The 20,260-nt window shown below is 40.0% G+C and overlaps 2 protein-coding genes and 1 long non-coding RNA gene across 7 annotated transcripts in view; 1 reads left to right on the forward strand and 2 right to left on the reverse strand.

The window, feature by feature from the left end:
- LOC102986626 (zinc finger protein 577) overlaps window positions 1–315 on the reverse strand; it is a 15,634-nt gene extending 15,319 nt beyond the window's left edge. Inside the window, 1 exon segment of the mRNA XM_055079203.1 lies at window positions 253–315. Coding sequence (XP_054935178.1) covers window positions 253–315 — 63 coding nt within the window.
- Window positions 316–618: 303 nt separating this feature from the next.
- LOC112067260 (zinc finger protein 649-like) overlaps window positions 619–20,260 on the reverse strand; it is a 34,066-nt gene continuing 14,424 nt past the window's right edge. The window contains exons 5-8 of one of the 5 annotated variants that reach the window (XR_008615568.1): window positions 18,087–18,182; window positions 3,406–3,543; window positions 1,579–1,970; window positions 619–956 (exon numbers count right to left, since the gene is read on the reverse strand). Coding sequence is in view for 4 of the 5 variants with exons in the window: in XM_055079156.1 (XP_054935131.1) it covers window positions 16,458–17,836; window positions 18,087–18,182 (1,475 nt within the window). In the remaining variant the exon portion in view is untranslated. Of the gene's footprint in view, window positions 957–1,468; window positions 1,971–3,405; window positions 3,544–11,695; window positions 11,890–16,129; window positions 17,837–18,007; window positions 18,183–20,260 lie in introns of those variants that run through there. The other 4 variants (XM_055079157.1, XM_055079159.1, XM_055079156.1 and 1 more) reach the window with 4 other exon arrangements.
- Window positions 9,320–20,260, forward strand: part of LOC112067267 (uncharacterized) — a 29,230-nt gene continuing 18,289 nt past the window's right edge. Inside the window, exons 1-2 of the long non-coding RNA XR_002893191.3 lie at window positions 9,320–9,633; window positions 12,044–12,102. This is a non-coding gene — a long non-coding RNA (uncharacterized lncRNA). The remainder of the gene's footprint in view (window positions 9,634–12,043; window positions 12,103–20,260) is intronic.

The following is a 20,260-nucleotide window of genomic DNA, read 5'->3' on the forward strand; positions in this document are numbered from 1 at the left end:
GAGCCACAACTACTGAGCCTGTGTGCCACAACTACTGAAACCCACGCACCTAGAGCCCGTGCTCTGCAACAAGAGAAGTCACCACAATGAGAAGCCCGCGCACCACAATGAATAGTAGACCCTGCTCGCCGCAACTAGAGAAAGCCTGTGCGTAGCAATGAAGACCCAACGCAGCCAAAAATAAATAAATAAATAAATAAATTTATTAAAAAAAAAAAAAAAAAAAAGATTGAAGAGCGGTGAAATGTGTACTTCCCCTGAAGAACTGGTGTGCCTTCTCCTCACAGACAATGCAAATAATGTAACGTTTCACATTTTTCCTGTTATAATGGCTGCCAAGAAAAGTAGACTCAAGTTCGAAACTAAGGCAACCCAGGGGTCTTACAGTCACCTACCTACGCTCCAACATTAAGAACTTTGTACGAACCCTAGGGCCCTCATATCTTGCTTCTGAACTTGCCTTGATTTTAAGATTACAGGCTAAATTTACTTTCCAACAGATCCTGATTTTTATCAACATATACTGTTCTCATTTCACCAGACTTTTTTAGAAGCATCCACAAGTCTACCGGGAAACAAAGGATAAAATCAATAAAACAAACCTCACCTGGACCTTGATCATCTTCTCCAGTTCTTAAGAAAGGGCGTGTCGGGAATTCCCTGGCAGTCCAGTGGTTAGGACTCTTGCGCTTTCACTGCCGAGGGTGTGAGTTCAATCCCTGGTCGGGGAACTAAGATCCCACAAGCCCAACGGCTCGGCCAAAAAAAAAAAAAAGGCATGTAACTCTAGGGTTTGTTCTGGTGTTCTGTCTTCTGTCTCTGTGGGCCTGCCTGGAAGTTGTGGTCAGAGATCTTAGGTCAGGCTGCTGCCAGAAATGATGATCTCCCAGGCCTGGAACCTTCTTCTTCTTCTTCTATTACTGAAATGTTCCTTCTTCTTCTTCTATTACTAGGACCTGTGAATTCAAGAACAAATTCAGTGATTGAGCCTGGGACCACAGCTCTCTCTCCCTTGCTATGTGGACTCACACTAAGAGAAGGCCCCAATATTTCATGTCTCTGTAACCCTCTGAAAGCTTTTACATCATGGGGCTGTGCCCCATAGTAAGATATGGAATGGGCGAGAGGAATGCCTTTTATTTTGGTAAAGTTGGAAGAGAGTGAATGTGGAAGAGGAGATGGGAAACAAAAACCAGCTCATGGTCTTGTCACATAGACCCATTTCAGAAAAGATAAAGTACAAAAATGGTGGCTCTATAAACAACAAGGTCCTACTGTATAGCACAGGGAACGATATTCAATATCCTACGATAAGCCACACTGGAAAAGAATACCAAAAAAACCAGAATGTATATATATTTATGGCTGGATCACTTTGCTGTACAGCCGAAATTAACACAATATTGTAAAACAACTATACTTCAATTAAAAAAAATTAAAAAAAAAAGGTGGCTCTGGAAACTGACTTAAAACCACCTGAGCCCACATAAATCTAAATTTTCTGTTTACTGTACTGAGGCAATTATCCCAGTTTAAAGATCAAGGTACTTAACAGCTCACAAGCCATATTGTACGTACTCCTCAACACTGTTCTGTAAGGTCTTCATTATTATCTCCAATTTTAAACACCAGTAAGTTGAAGCTTCGTCAGGTGAAGCGCGTTGCCCAAGTTAACACCCTTCCTCAGGAGCAATGTGGGAATCTGCATTCATATCTGCGTCTCTCCATTATGACACTTCCCTCTTCCAACAGCTTCACGATACAAACTTGTTCTCTTTCTCAGGCACTTTAAGAACTAAACTTCCCTGGTGCATCATACTGTGAGGGGGCCACACAGTCACAGTTGCAAAAACAGGGCCTTTGGAATCAGCTCTTGTCATATTCCCCGTGCACATCCAGACAGCTCCCTCCACACAAGGAATGCAAAGGCAGCCCCATCCGTGCCTCCGGTTCAATCCCTGGTTGGGGAACTAAGTCCCGCATGCAGGAAAAAAAAAAAAAAGAAAGAAAACAAAAGAAACTCACACTCTGAGGACACGAACACCATAAGGTCAACTTGAATTTTGCTTCTATCCCATGAGGAAGCAAATTATTCTTAAAGACTCTCTTGAGCTCTCCTGAATCCTACACATCCAGAGAGCTCGTCTCTGCCCATTCTCTGACCAATTACTGGTAAACATACTGGTGAACATGCACACCACCCCCCTCTCCAACCCTGAGACCACTCTGTCCCAGCCCCAGCCCTTCAGTCTAGCGTCCCTGCAGTGCAGCCCAAAAATAGACAGTACACATCTCAAGTGCAGAACTCCTTACAGACAGGAGAGAGGTAGGAAGAGGTGGTTAGGCTGGAATGGGTTGGAACTGAGATCTCTACTGTGGGAGGATGAAGGACCCAACGATTTCCCAGAAGCTCCTTGCCTGACTTTCCCTCACACCCAGCAGATCAGAGCTGCACCAAATGCTCATGCCTGGAACACATCAGTGAAACTGAGAATAGCAATAGAACTACCCCCATTGGTAAGGCTAATCTGCATTTCCTACCAAACTGAGGTTAAGGTCAAGTTCCCAGGTGGATGGTTACTGAAATAAAATAGGCATTTTCTTAACAAAAGGGGCAGGGAAGAGTAGCCAGGTTGGCAGCCAAGAGTAGCCAATAAATAATATGTTAGGGGGAAAAAGTCTAAATGGTATTGAAAAAACAGTTCATTAAATTTGGTACTGCTTTTGCTACAAACCCCTAATAGGCTTGGAATGGAGTGGCTACTTTCCTTAGACTCGCTGGGGTACAATGGGAAATAGATAGCTGGTCTTTGTCCTGGGTTCCTGGCACACAGCTCCTAAAACCCTTGGAATCTCTGCAGTGACAAGTGTATCTTTTGTATGCTAATGAGATTATGGTGGCTGGTGCCCAGAACGACCAAGGCATGATTAGAGGGTTGAAACATTGAGCCCCACCACTGGCCCTCTGGGGAAGGGAGAGGGACTGGAGATCGAGCCTAACCATCAATGGCCAATGATTTAATCAAGCACGCCTATGTAATGGAACCTCCATTAAAATTCTTAAGCCACAGGGTTTGGAGAGCTTCTGAGTTGCTGAACATTCTGAGGTGCCAGGAAGGTGGTCAACCCAAGTCCATGGAGCCAGAAGCTCCTGTGATCAGGACTCATCTGGACCTTGCCCTGTGTACCTCTTCATCTGGCTGTTCTTCTGTATCCTTTATAATAAACTGGTAATAGTAAAGTGTCTTCCTGAGTTCTGTGAGCTGTTCTGGTAAATTACTGAACTGGAGCGGGAGGCATGGAAACCTCCAACTTATAGCCAGCTGGCCAGAATTACTGGTGGCACCCTGGGACTTGCAAATGACATCTGAAGTGGGGGTGGTCTTGTGGGACTGGGCCCTTAACCTGTGGCGGAGAGGGTCTCTGCTGAATCCTGGTAGTGCCAGAACTGAGGTGAATTGTAGGACACCCAGTAGGACATCCAGGGAGTTGGAGAACTGGCCGGTGTCGGGGAAAAGTCACTCACATTTGGTGTCAGTAACACTGTGAAAAAAAAAAAACAACTCACTGATTAAAAAAACAATAATGAACAAAATCTCTGGTAAAAGGATATATAAGGTATAACATAACTTATGTAAACTTGTAAAACACACAAAAATATTATATATTGTTTGTAGATACACACACACACACACACACACACACACACACACACTTAAAAGTCCAAAAATAATCATAATGTAACATTCCAAGTTAGTGGTTACATCTAGGGAGGAAGAGGAAGGAATGGAGTTGGGACTTGGAGTTGACATTTTAATTGTACACCTAATGCTTTATTTCTTTCCAAAATTAAAGAAGAAAAAAGGAAAAAGATTTAAAGCAAAACAAAAACAAAGTGAACATTAAACACTTTATGTGCCCAACTGAGAGCCAGTAACACTTTGTAAGCATTCCTCGGAAGGGGTGCAAGAATCACTGTTCTCATTCATCACTGGTCCGACCATGCTTCCAAATGCAATTAGAAAAAAGAATCAAATAGCAATTGTTAATAGTAGAAAAAAGAGTTAAATAACCTTCTGCACAATAATACTATAGACCCAGAAAACCCAAGTAATTGAAATGGACAATAATAAAAAATAAGAGTTTAGTTAGTGCTTGAAACTGACATGAAAAATGATAAAACTCCTTTAGATAAATACTGTAAGTATTATATGATAGAATATTACTGGGGGATATTCTCAAATTATGTACTGAACATTTTCAAAATAAAATCGCTTCTGATCCAACATTCTGTTTTGGGGAATTTATGCAAAGAAAACAGTGGCAAAGTGAGCAAACACATATGTAAGGTTCACAAAACGTATGTAAGGTCCACTGAGAGACGATTAATTGAATGAATAGTTATAATCCATCTAATGGAAAACTCTGTAATAATTTAAAATTTTAACATACTTCCTGAAATTCAAAATGTCCATAATATACAGCTCAGTGAACAAAGAACATTTCTACCCATTACATATCATATGATTCTGTATTTCACAAAAGGAAATATAACAGTGTTAAAATTATTATGGTAGGGGCTTCCCTGGTGGCTCAGTGGTTAAGAATCCGCCTGCCAATGCAGGGGACATGGGTTTGACCCCTAGTGCCGGGAAGATCCCACATGCCACGGAGCAACTAAGCCCGTGTGCCACAACTACTGAGCCTGCGCTCTAGAGCCCGCATGCCACAACTACTGAGCCCGTGCGCCACAACTTCTGAAGCCCGCAAGCCTAGAGCCCGTGCTCCGCAACAAGAGAAGCCACCAAATGAGAAGCCTGCGCACCGCAATGAAGAGTAGCTCCCGTTCGCCACAACTACAGAAAGCCCGCGCGCAGCAACAAAGACCCAACGCAGTCAAAAATAAATAAATAAAATTTAAAAAGTTATATAAAAAATTATTATGGTTGGTCCAATAGATTAGGAGGTGAATTTTACATCTTTTTCAATGAGCACAAAATATTTTAAATTAAAAACATCCCCACTTGAAATAAAAGTAAAGATGTTGCCAAGTCATTATAAGTCAATAGCCATATATGCTTTGGAAGGAATGAAGGGAGGGCAGAAGGGAACAAGTCATTTGTCCCATAGGATATACTACCTTCTGGATTTGGCTGATTGCTTCCTTATCCTTCCTCACCTCCCCTACTCTCAATTTTTCCTATAAACTGGGTAGTTAAATTAGAGGTTTGATTACTTCTATATTTAACTTTTTAGGCAAGAATCCTTCATTAATGATGCTGTATGCTTCTTAGCGCAACATATTGAGACATGAGGACAAAAGAAAAAATGGAAGAGGGACTGTTACAGAATAAAAGGGATCTAATGGATAAACAACAAGCTCCTACTGTGTAGCACAGGGAACTGTATTCAATATCCTGTAATAAAACATAATGGAAAGGAATATGAAAAAGAATATATATACGTATAACTGAATCACTTTGCTAGACAGCAGAAATTAACACAACTTTGTAAATCAACTATACCTCAATAAAGTAAGTTTAAAATAAAATAAGATAAAATAAAAGGGACCTAAGAGATATAAGAAGCAAATGTAACGCATGTACATTACTTGGATCATGATGCAAACAATCCAATGTTAAATGACAACTTTGAGATGATCAGAAAAACACTGAATATGGACTGGATATTGGATGAAATAAAAGAATTGTTATTAACTTTGATACATTTGAAAACAACCTGCTGGTTATAAATTTTTTAAATGACCTTACCAGTTAGAGATGCATACTGGAAGATTTACAAGTTTAAGGACATGAAACTTTGGATTTGCTATGAAACCCTCCAGAGGAAAAACAAAAGTGGTGGCGGCACAGATAAGCACGACTGGCCACGCTGAAGCCGAGTGATGGGTACATATTATACTATTCTCTCTACTGTGAGTTTCCATGAAAAAAAGAAGAAAAAAGTCATTAGGGCTTTATGAGTTCTACCTAATCTGTACAGTACAGATGATGCCAATATTATGTAAACTCTCACACATCACAGAAAACAATGAAAAGTTTCTCAACTAATTGTATGAAGCAGGCATTTCAAAATACTAATTGCTAGATTAGAAGAAAGAGAACTATAGAGATAGATGTTTATTCATTGATTTTCATCCTTCCTTCTTTTCTAACATATGTATTTGAGGCTATAAATTCCCTCCACTGACTCCTCTAGTTGAATTCAACAAGAACTGACAGGTAGGATTATTATTAAAATGCAATTCACTCAACTATATCTCAATTTAAAAATTGCAATTCAGACATTTCCACTGTAATTATTTTTGATTCATGGATGATTTAGATGGGTTATGGCATACTTGCCAAACAAATGGGGAAATCCTAGGTGTTGTTTTGGTTTTGCTTTAGAGCTTAATTCCACTGCAGTTAAAGAAAATATTCTGTATGATTTCGATCCTTTGAAATTTGTTTAGACTTGCTTTATGGCCCACCATACAGTAACTTTTTAGAAATGTTCTATGTGCGTTTGAGAAAAATTGTTGAGTGGAGAGTTTTATATTGGTCAGTTTTTAAATCATGTTATTCTAATCTTTTAGGGGTCAGCACTGGTGGGCTGGTGATTTGTTTTTGTAAACAATGTTTTCTTAGAACACAGGCACACCCATTTTTTAATGTATTCTCAAAGACTCCTTTCATGTTACGGTGGCGGAGTTGCATAGGTACAGACAGAGATCATTGGGCTTGTAGAGCTTAAAATATTTACTATCTACCCCCTTAGAGAAAAAGTTTGCTGGCCCCTGTTAATCTATAGCCTTCTGGCTTTTTGTCTCCTTGGTCTCTGTTACTGAGACAGGTATATAACAAGTAGCTGTTATGACTGAACATTTGTCATTTCTCCTTGTATCTAGCATACTTTATACTTCAGGAATTCTATTAAGTATATATCCAACAGCACCAAAATGCATGTACAAAAATGTTCACATAAGCGTTATTCATAATAGCCACAAGCCAGTAACAAGCCAAATGTCTACGAATAGCAGAATGGATAAATAAACTGGGGTATAGTCATAGAATGGAATACTATACAGCAATGGAAAGAAACAATCTACTGCTATATGCAATAACTTAGATGAATTTCACAACAAAATACTGAACAAAGGAAGCCAGACACAAAAGAACATGTACTATATGATTCTACTTATATAAAGTTAACAATCAGGTAAATTTAATATGATGTTTTTAGGATAATAAATGTCTCTGGAGAGGAGGGAGGAGATTAGGATGAGGTGGGGGCTTCTAAGGTGCTGTAATATTCTATTCTTTAATTTTTAGTGTTATACTTGAAAAAAACTTTTAAAGTACAGATCAGTTTCATCTATAAATTTTCACAAAAATTTTTTTAAATTTCAAGCAAAAGATGGAACAGTAAAATTAAACGTCATGTACAAAAAAAAAACCCCAACAAAGAACAGTATAATCAAACTCCATGCATCCATCATGTGACTTCAATAATTATCAACTCAAATCTAATTCTATTTTATCTACACCACCACTCACTTCCCCACCACCACTGGATTATTATTTCCCCCTCGCAGATTATTTTTGAAGCAAATCCAAAACATCTTTTTATTTCTAGATGCAAAAATATTAAATAAAATATTAACAAATAGAATCCAGCCCCATGTTAAAAGAACAAATCATTATGAACAAGTATGTTTTTTTCTAGGAATATAAGATGTTAGGAAATCTAGCAACATAAATCAAAGGAAATTTTAAAGAGAAAGAAATTATGAATGAAAATAAAATTAAAAAGCCTTTGAGGGGAATCTAATATACAGCATAGTGATTACAGTTAATAATACTGTATTATATACTTGAAAGTTGTTTAAATAAAAGTAGATCTTCAATGTTCTCACCACAAAAAAGAAATGCTAATTATGTGACATGATGCAGATGTTAGCTAACTTATGGTGGTTTGTTTTGCAATATATAAGTGTATCAAATCAACACCTTTAAACTTACAGAATGTTTTATGTCAATTACATCTCAATAAAGCTGGGGGTGGGGAAGCCTTGGAGGAAGAATAGTAACTTGATAAAGTGCAGGTACCATTTATTCAGACTATACAATGTGCCAGGCACTACACTTTGTACTTAAAGAACTTTTGCTCATTTAATCTTTCTAACAGCTATGAAGTGGGAACCATGACAGCTTTCTTCACAACTGATGAAGCTTAACTCAGTGATTAACCTACGCAGGTCAGAGGCAGAAGCAGGTTCTTCTTACTCCAGTCCCATCACTTGCCACCTGGCCGACATTATTTGCAGATGACAAAAATGCTCAACTAGAAAAGATGAAGTAATCGATTTGAAACTATCAGTAATAACATGAGTGGAATGAGGTGACAAAATCAGCATATCTTTTAAATTTTTGCTCTTGTAAATTACATAAAAGAAACAAAAAAGAGGGAGCAGGGTCATATGGGGAAAAAATGACACCATTTACAGTTACAACAAAAGTGTAAACTATTTACAAATAAACATAATAAAACATGTCCAAGATACATACAAAAAAAATCACAGCTGGTCAAAGAAACAAAAAAAAACTTAGTTAGAGGAAATCCATCACGTGCTCCTGAAAGTGCAGTACCTAGATCTACATCAGTTCTACCTCAATCAAAACACCCACTTGATGGAACATAACTGGAACAGTTTTTTCAAAAGAAAAGAAAGAAGAAAACTTCCAAAGAGTTTGTAATATGGAAATGGTTATGATAGGAGGTTAGATAAAAATATATAAAATTATACCAACACCTACACACCTGGTCCCAACGCTAAAAATGAGATATACTAAATTTAAACAAGAGTTGTTTTCTGGAGGCGTATTTAGGAGGATGACAATGTCATTACTTGGGTCGGGATGAACCTGAAAACCTATTTTCAATAGGAATATACAGTAAACATGGACGCAAGAAGACCAGAAACCCCATTTCTAAATTAAATATGCGATAAGCTCCCCAAACGCTGTCTCCAACGCGGATACGACTCCCAATCCCCCCAACCTCAGCCAACCCAAACGCTACTCTCCAAAAAACCTCCTAAGTTCTCGTCCCAACACGGAACCCCGTGACCTCCCTTTCCATGGGGAACTCTCAACACGGATTCCCCGACTGATCCGCTAACACACAACACCCCAGCGAGGATCACCACTCGCTTCCCCCCAACACCGACCTCTACGTCGTTTGGAACAAAAACAGCAAAACACCGCAACGCGCTCTCTCTGGCCCCGAGACACGCCCAGAACCGGACACTGACCTGATGGATGAACTCCCTCTTCACCGTTGGAGGCAAATCACGATATCGCTGTTCTGAACACTTTGCCTCAATGTCTGTAGCCCGGCGACCAACCTCCGCGGTGGATACGACCCTCAGAAGCTGAAAGGATGGTGGCCGACGAGGTCCACAAACCCCGGTTCCCGAGACCCGGAATCTGGCTCCCCGCGGTCCTTCTATGACGCAATATTTTCGCGCCGGGTTCGAGGCTCTTTACCGGGAGCCGCCATTTTCCCACCTACTGCCGAACGACGGGGGAGGTCTTCCTTTTCCTGCCTTCCGCGGGAAGGTCAAAAACGGTGAGAAGCTGTTGAAAACGACCTATTTCACCCTCTTTCCAGGTCACTTGACCCGTTGGGCCTCGACTTTGCATCATTCGCCAGGGGCGCTGCACAAAAGCTTAGCTTCTCAGAAAGTCAAGCCTGCCCGGATCTCTCTGCAGGAAGTGCAGAGATGGTCGTGGACATGAAAGCACTTTGATTTAAAGGATAAAGAGAAGCTAACTAGCGCAACCATCTAAAAGATATTTGGGGGGGGGGCGGGGAGGGACCCAAGCCAAGCCTAGCAACAATTGAAGGAGAACCGGCTAGTGGAATGCTGGCTGGAGGGGGTGTTGGAGGAAGCTGCATTTGAGGCCATTGTAGGGTTTAGAGACCGCTGAGGAGGGCATTGGTCTGAGAGTGGGCAAAACGCAGGATTATACAGCTCTTGTTCTGACTGGTGTGGAGGGAAATGGGGAACATGGTCCATCAGGGACTGGCAAAAGGGGCTGAGGCTGCGGAGAAGCGTGGTTCCCCCAACCACGGTGGGAAGAGCCAGGGCTTCCACAAAGATGGGAAATACTTTAAAGCAAAAGCTCTGAGACAGGGACTTCCCTGATGGCGCAGTGGTTAAGGATCCACCTGCCAATTCAGGGGACACCGGTTCGAGCCCTGGTCCAGGAAGAACGTCACATGCCGCAGAGCAACTAAGCCCGTGTGCCACAACTACTGAAGCCCGCGCACCTAGAGCCTGTGCTCTGCAGCAAGAGAAGCCCCCGCACCGCAACGAAGAGTACCCCCCCTGCCGCAATTAGAGAAAGCCTGTGCGCAGCAACGAAGACCCAATGCAGCCAAAAATAAAATTAAATAAATATTTATTAAAAAAAAAAAATAAAAGCTCTGACAAAGGTAAGTGATTCTGTTAAGTATTGCGACCCAACTGATTAAGCCCCACTCCCTATAATTGTACAACCTGGCTCAGAGAACCTTCGAAGTTAAGGGGTTAATCATTCATTTATTGACCCAGCAGATGTTTATAAAATGTGTACTCTGTGGCAAACACAGGTCTGGGTGCTGGAAATATGAAAGGTATAAAAGCAGACAAAAATAACACTTTTTTCGTGGAGCTGTATATTGAACTGTTACAGACCAGGGTTCTTGGACTCTTTAATCAATAGAAATTGGTAACAGGCCAGATAAGAAACTCGGGCAAGGCTTTATTGTGACTGGTGCTGCAGCGGGAGGGAGAGAAAACAAGTAACAGGTTCCCTTTCTTGCTGGGGGTAGGGGGGTGGGGAGCTGGTCCCTTAAATGCGGTGAGGGTAGGGCGCAGGTCCAGGGATGGGGCAGGAGGGTGGCTTAGGTAGTCTGCCCATCCCCTGTAGGGCTGTGTGCGGGGATTAAGCACAGGACCCTGCTTTTGCTCTCAGTACCTCAGAAGTGGCAGTTGGGTTTTGCTCTTCTTTTATCTTGTTCATAATTGGCCCCAACTGTGCATGCACAGCAGTTATTTTTAGTCCCTTCTATTATAGTTTCATTGTATTCTGTTGCTGGAGGAGACTTTTGTCCAAGTGCAAGCACTGCAGCAAAGTGTCCCAGATCCCAGCCTGTCTCACTACTGGTGTGCAGAATGGAAAAGTAAAGTTACTTGGTTTTATTTCCTCATTATAGCGAGTGTTATGATTCCCACCTACGACTGTGACCTAAAATGCCTGGAGGGTAGAGCATTGAACAAAAGACTTTAGTCTGAAGCCTTAAGATCTAATGGAATTTGTTTCTCTAGGTTTTGGATTTGTGTGGGACCTGTCACCCCGTTTTTCCTTACGATTTCTCTCTCTTAGAATGGGAATGTCTATCCCACCTCTGTCCCACCATTGTATTTTGGAAGCACATAACTTACCTGTTTTCAGGGGTCCAAAGCTGGAGAGGAGTTTTGCCTCAGGGTGAATTGTACCTCAAGTCTTACCCATATCTGACTTAGATGAGACTTTGGATATAGACTTTATATATTTTTTAACATTGTATTTTATTTTATTTTGGCTGCATTGGGTTTTCGCTGCTGTGTGGGCTTTCTCTAGTTTCAGCGAGTGGGGGCTACTCTTTGTTGCAGTGCGTGGGCTTCTTATTGCTGTGGCTTCTCTTGTTGCGGAGCATGGGCTCTAGGCGCACGGCTTCAGTAGTTGCGCTGATGGGCTTAGTTGTTCCACGGCATGTGGGATCTTCCCATCCCAGGTATCGAACCCATGTCCCCTGCACTGGCAGGCGGATTTCAACCACTGCGCCACCAGAGAAGGCCTGGATATAGATTTTAGAGTTAATGTTGGAATGAGTTAAGACTTTTGGGGCTGTTGGGATGGAATGTATGTATTTTGCATGTAAGAGGGACATGAAGTGGAGGGGACAGGGCCAGTGGAGGAATATTATGGACTGAATGTTTGTGTCTCCTCAGATTCACATGTTGAAGCCCTAAGATCCAGTGTGGCTCTAATCAGAGATGGGGCTCCTAAGGTAAGTAATTAAGGTTAAATGAGGTTGTAAGGGTGGGGCTCCAGGAAGTTTAGTGTCCTTATTTATAAGAAGAGAAACCAGAAAGCAGTGTCTCACCAGAAACTATATCTGCTGGAACCTAGATCTTGGACTTCTGGCCTCTGGAACTATGAGAAAATTAATTTCTGTTGTTTAAGCCACCTACTCTGGTATTTTGTTATGGCAACGAGAGCAGTCTAATCCAGTGGTGAATTACATTGTTTATAAAATTAGACAACTTTTAACCGACTTTGCATTCTTTGGATAAACCCAATGTGGTCATGAAGTATTTATCTTTCTTAAATGTTGCTTAATGTGTTCAGTAGAAACCTGGGAAACATTTGTGGGGTCATGGTGGAAGGAATATGATTTTGGATCAAGCAAATTTAATATGGGCTTACTAAGAATTGATTCTGGCTTTTAATATGTGAGCTCAGTGAGAATGGCTCTAACAGTTTGCTTGGTTGGTTGACTGAAACTTGACTCAAAGGTGAACTACATTAAAGTTTAATGCCAGAAATACCTTGTTCCATATTCTGTAAAGTATCCAAAAGTATATGGAGTTAGGAATGCTAATGTAGATTTATCATGTAAAACCAGCTTACCCATCCCCTAAATACATATCCCAGGAGCATCCAGAAGACAGTCTCTTCAACGAAGCTAATCTGGCTACAGAAAATGGAAGTATACTATTATAAGATTCTGTTTCTATACACGAAGAGGTATATATAATAATACTTATACTGACAAGTTAATGATACATGCTGTAAACTAAAGGAACCACTTAAATAACAAAATTATGGGGAATTCCCTGGTGGTCTAGCGGTTAGACTCTGTGCTTCCACTGCTGGGGGCCCAGGGTTCAATCTCTGGTCGGGGAACTAAAATCCCTCAAGCCACGCATGGCGCAGCCAAAAATAAATAAATAAATAAATAATTGCTAATAAGCCAACAAAGAAGATAAATAATCATAAGACATACTCAGTTACTCCAAAAGATGGTAGGAAAAGGGGAGCAAAGAATAGATGGAGGCTTCCCTGGTAGCGCAGTGGTTAAGAATCCGCCTGCCAATGCAGGGGACACGGGTTCGAGCCCTGGCCCGGGAATATCCCACATGCCACGGAGCAACTAAGCCCATGCGCCACAGCTACTGAGCCTGCGTGCCACAACTACTGAGGCCTGTGTGCCTGGAGCCTGTGCTCTGCAACAGGAGAGGCCACTGCGATGAGAAGCCCGTGTGCCGCAACAAAGAGTAGCCCCCGCTTGCTGCAACTAGAGAAAGCTCACACACAGCAACAAAGACCCAGCACAAGCCAAAAAAAAAAAGAATAGATGGGATGAATAGCAAATTGTACATTTTTAATCTCAACCTAACTACATTCTCACATTAAACATAAATGATCTAAACACCCCAATAAAAAGACATATTGTCAACTCAATAAAAAAGCAAGGCCTAACTATATGTTGCCTTCTAGAAAACCACTTTAAATATTAAGGGACAAATAGGTTAAAAGTAAACCATGTTAAATATAGATGTGAAAGATATAAAAAGAAAGTCCCAAGTCAAATTTCTAGAGATTAAAAACTACAATTTGAAAGAAAACATACACTGATGGAATTAATGGCAATTAGACATTGCATAAGAAAATATTAGTTAACTTGAAGACACAGCAGTAGAAACTATCCAAAATGATACACGGGGCTGTGCTGGGGGGCCTTAAAAAGCATGAGCAGTTTTTTAACCTATTTCCCTATGCAAAAGAAAAGACCAGTGAAGTTGATGACAAGGCAAAAGAAACTCACGTACAAAGAGAACAAAAGCTAATAAAAGCTTTTATTAAAAAGAGAAAAGCCTTGAGTTCTCGGCCAATGGGGTAAGAGGTATCATTGTGAGGAATGCCAGGTGGAAATCTCTCAAACTGCCCTCTACTCTCTTTTCAAGATAGTGAATGAAGAAACAATATTATGGGAGGTCTTATAAAATATGAACATGTAACGTATAAAATATTTTTTAAACCCCATCACACATTGTTATAATTAACATGTTAATCACTTCTCTACCTTTCTGATCCAATGGAATACAGTTATAACTGTTTATACAGTTATCATACTGTCCTTGTTTGCTCAATCTAGCATTGTCAGTTTCAGGTCACTTCTGATTGGTTTTTCTCAATATTGGTCACACTTTCTGGCTTTTATGCATGCTTGGTAATTTTTGGTTGGATGACAAACATTGTTAATTAATGTGTTTGCACTCCTATAAATATTCTCGAGGTTTGTTTTGAGATACATTAAAGTTACTTGGAAACAGTTTGGTCCTTTCTGATCCTACTCTAGATCTCAGTTGAGTAAGACCAGATTGCTTATTGGATGAGACTCAACCAATTAAGAGTGAGTGCCTACTCTATGTCAGGCATTCTAGACATCTGGTATATAGGGGTTAACAGAAGGTCCCTAAACAGTAGAAGTACTTGTTACTTCTTCATGAAGCTTACAGTCTAAATTTTACAGACTATAACTTACATTCAAGACCTTATATTTGAGCACAATCTCAGGAAGATGATACTTGTTATTTGATATTTGTTATATTTGTGCTTTGTATTGAAACTGATATAGTAATGTTTTTACATGATCTAAGATCTTCATATATTCTACATTAAAATCCTTAAGAAAACAATTGAGATGTTCTCTCCAAGTGATTCTAAGTTTTTACATCATGTGTTTTTAAAAAATCATTTACAATGCCATTAAGATACCTCATCTACTTACATGCCTCCACTCCTAGCTTCTCCCTAAGGGACCTGACCTCATGCCCTTCCTCACATCCCAGTTTTCCAGCAGTAGACTTGGTCTGAACCTTAACGCTACATCAGTTTTATGCCAGTCCCTACTGACATTACTCCTGGCTACAGCTCAGTAATTATAGAGATTCTGAAAGTATTTGCCAGATTGGTTAAAGGCCTATAGTATTCCAGTCAAGAACCAGATTCAGCCCACACTTCCAGAGCTCCTTGACCTGTTCCCAATCTGATTCAGTCGATCCAGCTCTGTGAAGTATGAGATACCAGGCCAAAGTTGATTCTATGAAGATCTACTTTTCTCTTCCTCATGTGACACTCAAACATGTAAGACTCAAGAGTCCCTGAGTTGAGAGGAAATGGAACCACCCCAACATTCTTCCTGACATCTATATCCATTCCATCAATGAGGCAAAGGGAAGGGTTGGGCAGGGAGCTATCTCCAGAGGGAAGAATGCAGCTGAATAGTTATCCAGTTTAGACTTTCATATTCCCAGGATTCTGAGAATAATTTGGATAATCAGAGAAGGGGGAGAGCTAGGATGGAAGCAAGAAGAGTCATCTTAATTTGTGTTCAAATTGCCCATTTTATTTTCATGTTTTCAGAAAAAAAATTACCAAGAGTTATGTTGGAATGTATTTCGTTAGTTAATTTATAGGTTTAAATTACTAATTGTCCTTGGGCTTTCAGTTCATTTTGCAAACCTGATTTCACTACCTTTTCAAGTCTAGAAAATTTTAAAAATCACATTTATAGTGACCTTTATGGTATAATGCTTAGTCTTATTTATAAATTGAACTTAAGCTCATCCAAGGACATTAAGTTACATTTATGAATTTAATATTTCTGTTGTGAGGGAATTCAGTTGTCTGAAATAATATTTAAATAAATTTAGAGCCTAAGAAATGCGGCAGCTAATCATATATTGGGTGGGCATTGAAGATAATTTTTTTTAAAAAAAGAAAAAGAATCCACAATTAGGAGAAATGAGTATAACATGATAACCTTAACCAGTGATGTGGGGTAGACTTTCTCCTTAAAATTATGGAATCATAAGCATAGTAACTAGGAATATGGTTCAAGGTTTCCTGTCCAAAAATGTACATCAGGTTTATTGTGTAATGTATTATGAAGTGGGAATTGGTACGTAAAGCTCTCGAATATTTCTCATTTTCACAGGCTTTGCTTCACAAGAACTTTAGTAAGATATTCCACAATTAGTGTGTTCACAGTGTTTTATTTGTATATGATTTCATCAGCTAGTGGATGGGGCAGAAAAACCCTGCCACATTCACTGCCTTCCAAGTTTCTCTCCAGTATGTAATGACACCTATTGAGGGAAGGACTTTACCACTCTCATATCTTTACACACTATAAGCTCGCTGATGACCTTTGGTAATCACTGATAATAGGGTCTATCTTCCAAAACACAGCTTTCCTAACTTCTGCCTTCATAGGTTTGCTTTTTATACCTAACCATATAATCAGCTATACATTATTGCTCAAGGCTTTTCCAAATAGAATATAGCAGTTTTTTCCTATGTGTTTTTTGTGACATAAAATAAGATGTAATTGACCACTGAAGGCATAACCACATTCATTGCATTCATGAAGTTTCTCTCCTGCACAAACTCTCTGTTATCTCCTGAGGGTGCACCTCTGGCATCTGGCTGTTCCATAAGGACTACATTCCTATCTGCTAGGAGCCCACTGGTGTTTAATGATGTCTGAGGGGTTGCAGAAGGCATCTGCACAGTCACCATATTAACAGGGTTTTCCCCCTGCATGAGTTCACTAGTATCCAATAAGCTGTGACCCTTTGTGGAAGGATATTTCACTTTCACTGAATCTACTTTTTTCTCTCTTGTGTGTGTCCTCTTATGTTTAACCAAGCATGACATGTGGGAGAAAGCTTTCCCACACTCATTGCATCCATAGGGCCTCTCTCCCGTGTGAGTTCTTTGATGGACAATGAGCATTGTCTTTGTAGTGAAGGCTTTCCCACAGTCACTGCATGCATAGGGTTTCTCTCCTGTGTGAATTCTCCGATGTTTAATGAGTCCTGATTTCTGTGAACAAGATTTTCCACAGTCAGTACATACAAAGGGAGTCTTTCCTGTATGAAATCGCTGATGTGCTATGAGGCATGCCTTCTGGCTGAAGGCCTTACCACATTCAGTGCATCCATAGGGTTTCTCTCCAGTGTGAGTTCGTTGATGTATAATAAGATTGCCCTTCTGTATGAAACCTTTTCCACATTCACTGCATATGTAAGATTTCTCTCCTGTATGAATTTTCTGGTGCAGAAAGAGCTGTGATTTTCTGGAGAAACCTTTCCCACACTTGTTGCATACATGGGGTTTTTCTCCTCTTTTGTTTCTCTGATGTATAATGAGCTCTGCTTTCCTAAAGAAGGCTTTGCCACATTCAGGACATTCATAGGGTTTCTCTCCTGTATGAGTTCTCTGGTGTTCAGTTAGCTTGAACTTTCTGTAGAATGCTTTCCCACATACACTGCATACATGGGGTTTATCTCCTGTATGAGTCTTCTGGTGTTCAGTAAGCTGAAATTTCCTGAGGAAGGCTTTTCCACATTCACAGCACTCATGGGGTTTCTCTCCTTTGTGAGTTCGCTGATGTTCAGTGAGCTTGAACTTCTTGGAGAAGGTTTTCCCACACACACTACATCCGTGGGGTTTCTTTCCTGTATGAATTCTCTTATGTTCATTGAGCCGAGACTTCTTGAGGAAGGCTTTCCCACATTCAGTACAGTCGTGGGTGTTCTCTATTTTGTGTATGTCCCGATGTTTAATTTCAGTATGAGTTTGCTCATGATCAGCATGGAGAAAGGATCTCCCATCTCTACTAAACTCAGCAGGCTCCATTTTTTTGCAGCTTGTACTCAGGTTGATTACATCTAAATATGATTTCAAAGTTTTCCCATGTAAATCAAATACATCATGATTTGGCCTTAAAGGAAAACAACTTTTGCTCTGATAAATAATATTCTCAAATGCATTCTGTTCATAACACTGTTCCAACCTCTTCAGTATATTTTGGTTTTGCCAGTGTGGCTGCATATGATCATCCACTTTCTCAATTTCTAGGAAAGAGAACAATGAACCCTTCCATGAGTATCATATGGAATAAAACTACTTCAAAAATACCTTGGGGGACTTCCCTGGTGGTCCAGTGAAGACTTTGCCTTCCAATGCAGGGGGTGCGGGTTTGGTGCATTGTTGGGGAGCTGGGATCCTGCATGCCTCATGGCCATAAAACCAAAACAAAACAGAAGCAATATTGTAACAAATTCAATAAAGACTTAAAGACCTATGATATCAAATATAAAAGAAATTCCAAGTATAAAAGTACCTTATCTTTAAAAAACTTTTCATAATTGTTGTTAAATATATATAAGATAAGTTTTACCATTTTAACCATTTTTAAGTGTATATTTATGTGGCATTAAGTACAATCACATTGTTGTACAACCATCATGACCATTCATCTCTAGTTCTTTTTCATCTTCCCCAACTGAAAATCTCTGTATCCATTAAACACTAACACCTGTCTCTTGGAAATGGTTAAAGAAACAGTAATATAAAACACCAAACAACCCAAAAGATAACAGCTATCAGGGTAAAAATTCTTTACTTTCACTGAAGCCATATTCTATGGGTGGAAAGGGAAACAATAAACAAATAAGATAAGGAATAAAGTAGGCAGTTGCAAGTGTGACAGTGGTTTGAAGCAGCAAAGGAGATAAGTGGAAGATACCAGGATTTATTTGGAAGGAAGGAAAAACAAGACTCACTAATGGATTTGATGTGAGGAGAGGTAACAAAAGAGAGAATCAAAGTGTACACCTAAGTATTTGGCTTGACCCATTGGGTAGTTGGGTAGTGCCTTTTAACAAGATGAGGAATATCGCTGAACTTCAGAATGTGAGGGAAACCAAGTACATTTTGAAACATATCATCTTGGGGATAATATCCAAGCACAGACACGGAAAAGCCAGTCAGATGATAAGACTTGAGTAAGATCTTGACTGAAAATAGCAATGTGGAAACATCAGTATGTAAATATTATTTAAGGGGACTTCCCTGGCAGTCCAGTGGTTAGGACTCGGCGCTTTCACTGCCATGGGCCCAGGTTCAATCCTGGTCGGGGAACTAAGATCCTGCAAGCTGCACAGCACAGCCAAAAAAAAAAAAAACCCCAAACAAAAAAATATATATTATTTAAGGTCAAAGTATTGTATGAGATCACTTTCTGAGAAACATGAAGACTGAAAAAAGATGAAGGCACAGACGAAAGCTTTAGTCATTCAACATAGAGTTTTGGGATTCCTAGAGCCTGCTGAAGAGACCCTAACATAACCAAGCTGGTAGAGAAAGAAGCAGATGTGGGTGTTAGAACGTATATATCAAAGAGGCAACTCAGAATGTTGGACATACAGGTCATGATTTCAAGAAAATTCTAATAGACTCTTGGGTGCTCATCCTGTTGCTAAAACATGCCATTCTTCTTCATTAGGTAGACCATCATCAAATTCACTTTCCCAAAGCACTAATCTCACATTCTAACCTTGCATGGAGCTGTGACACATTCTCATACGTTCCCACAGAAAGAGGGACATGATGATCCTGATGGACTTTCACAACAGGCTAGTGGGGCACAGTCTTTTTTAGAAGCAGATCTGCACCAGACACGGGAATGCTCACGTTCTTCACTATTCTGTACCTGTATGGATGTCATGGTGGAATTTTTCCCATTTCATTGTCCCTGATATACTAATCTCTCAACTTGCCAACAACAGCGTCTTCTTCCTTAATCATACAGTAACGTCTCTGCTGGCATTAATTAAAGGGTCTTATAGGACCACCTTCCTCCTGAATCAAGACTTGTGACAATTTTATCTTTAGTTTTTCTTAGAACGTCTGGCTATACCTTATTATTTCTATAATGCTGTCACCGAAGTTAAAAATAAGACTATCTAGAGTTAGAATATACAAAACCTAACCTCCACCATGCCTCCTTTATTATTAACACAAAAACATCACAACAGTAAGCCTGGTGATGAAAGTTTACATTACCATGATGTACCCAGTTTATCTAAGTTTCCACTCCACTAGCTCCCCAACAAATACCTTCAAATATTGGTCTCCACATGGCTGGTTTCAGGCCAATCTTTTAAAAGTCCCCACATGGCCTTGCACATTTCCAGTTTCTTGCCATGTTTCCTTATCATCTTAATTCAAAACTGAGCTATTTCTCTCACCTAAGATACTTTATGATACTATCACTCTTCATTCTCTCTATACCACTTTAGGCTACTTTT

The sequence above is a fragment of the Physeter macrocephalus genome, chromosome 17 (assembly GCF_002837175.3).
Source record: "Physeter macrocephalus isolate SW-GA chromosome 17, ASM283717v5, whole genome shotgun sequence".
Taxonomy (NCBI): domain Eukaryota; kingdom Metazoa; phylum Chordata; class Mammalia; order Artiodactyla; family Physeteridae; genus Physeter; species Physeter macrocephalus.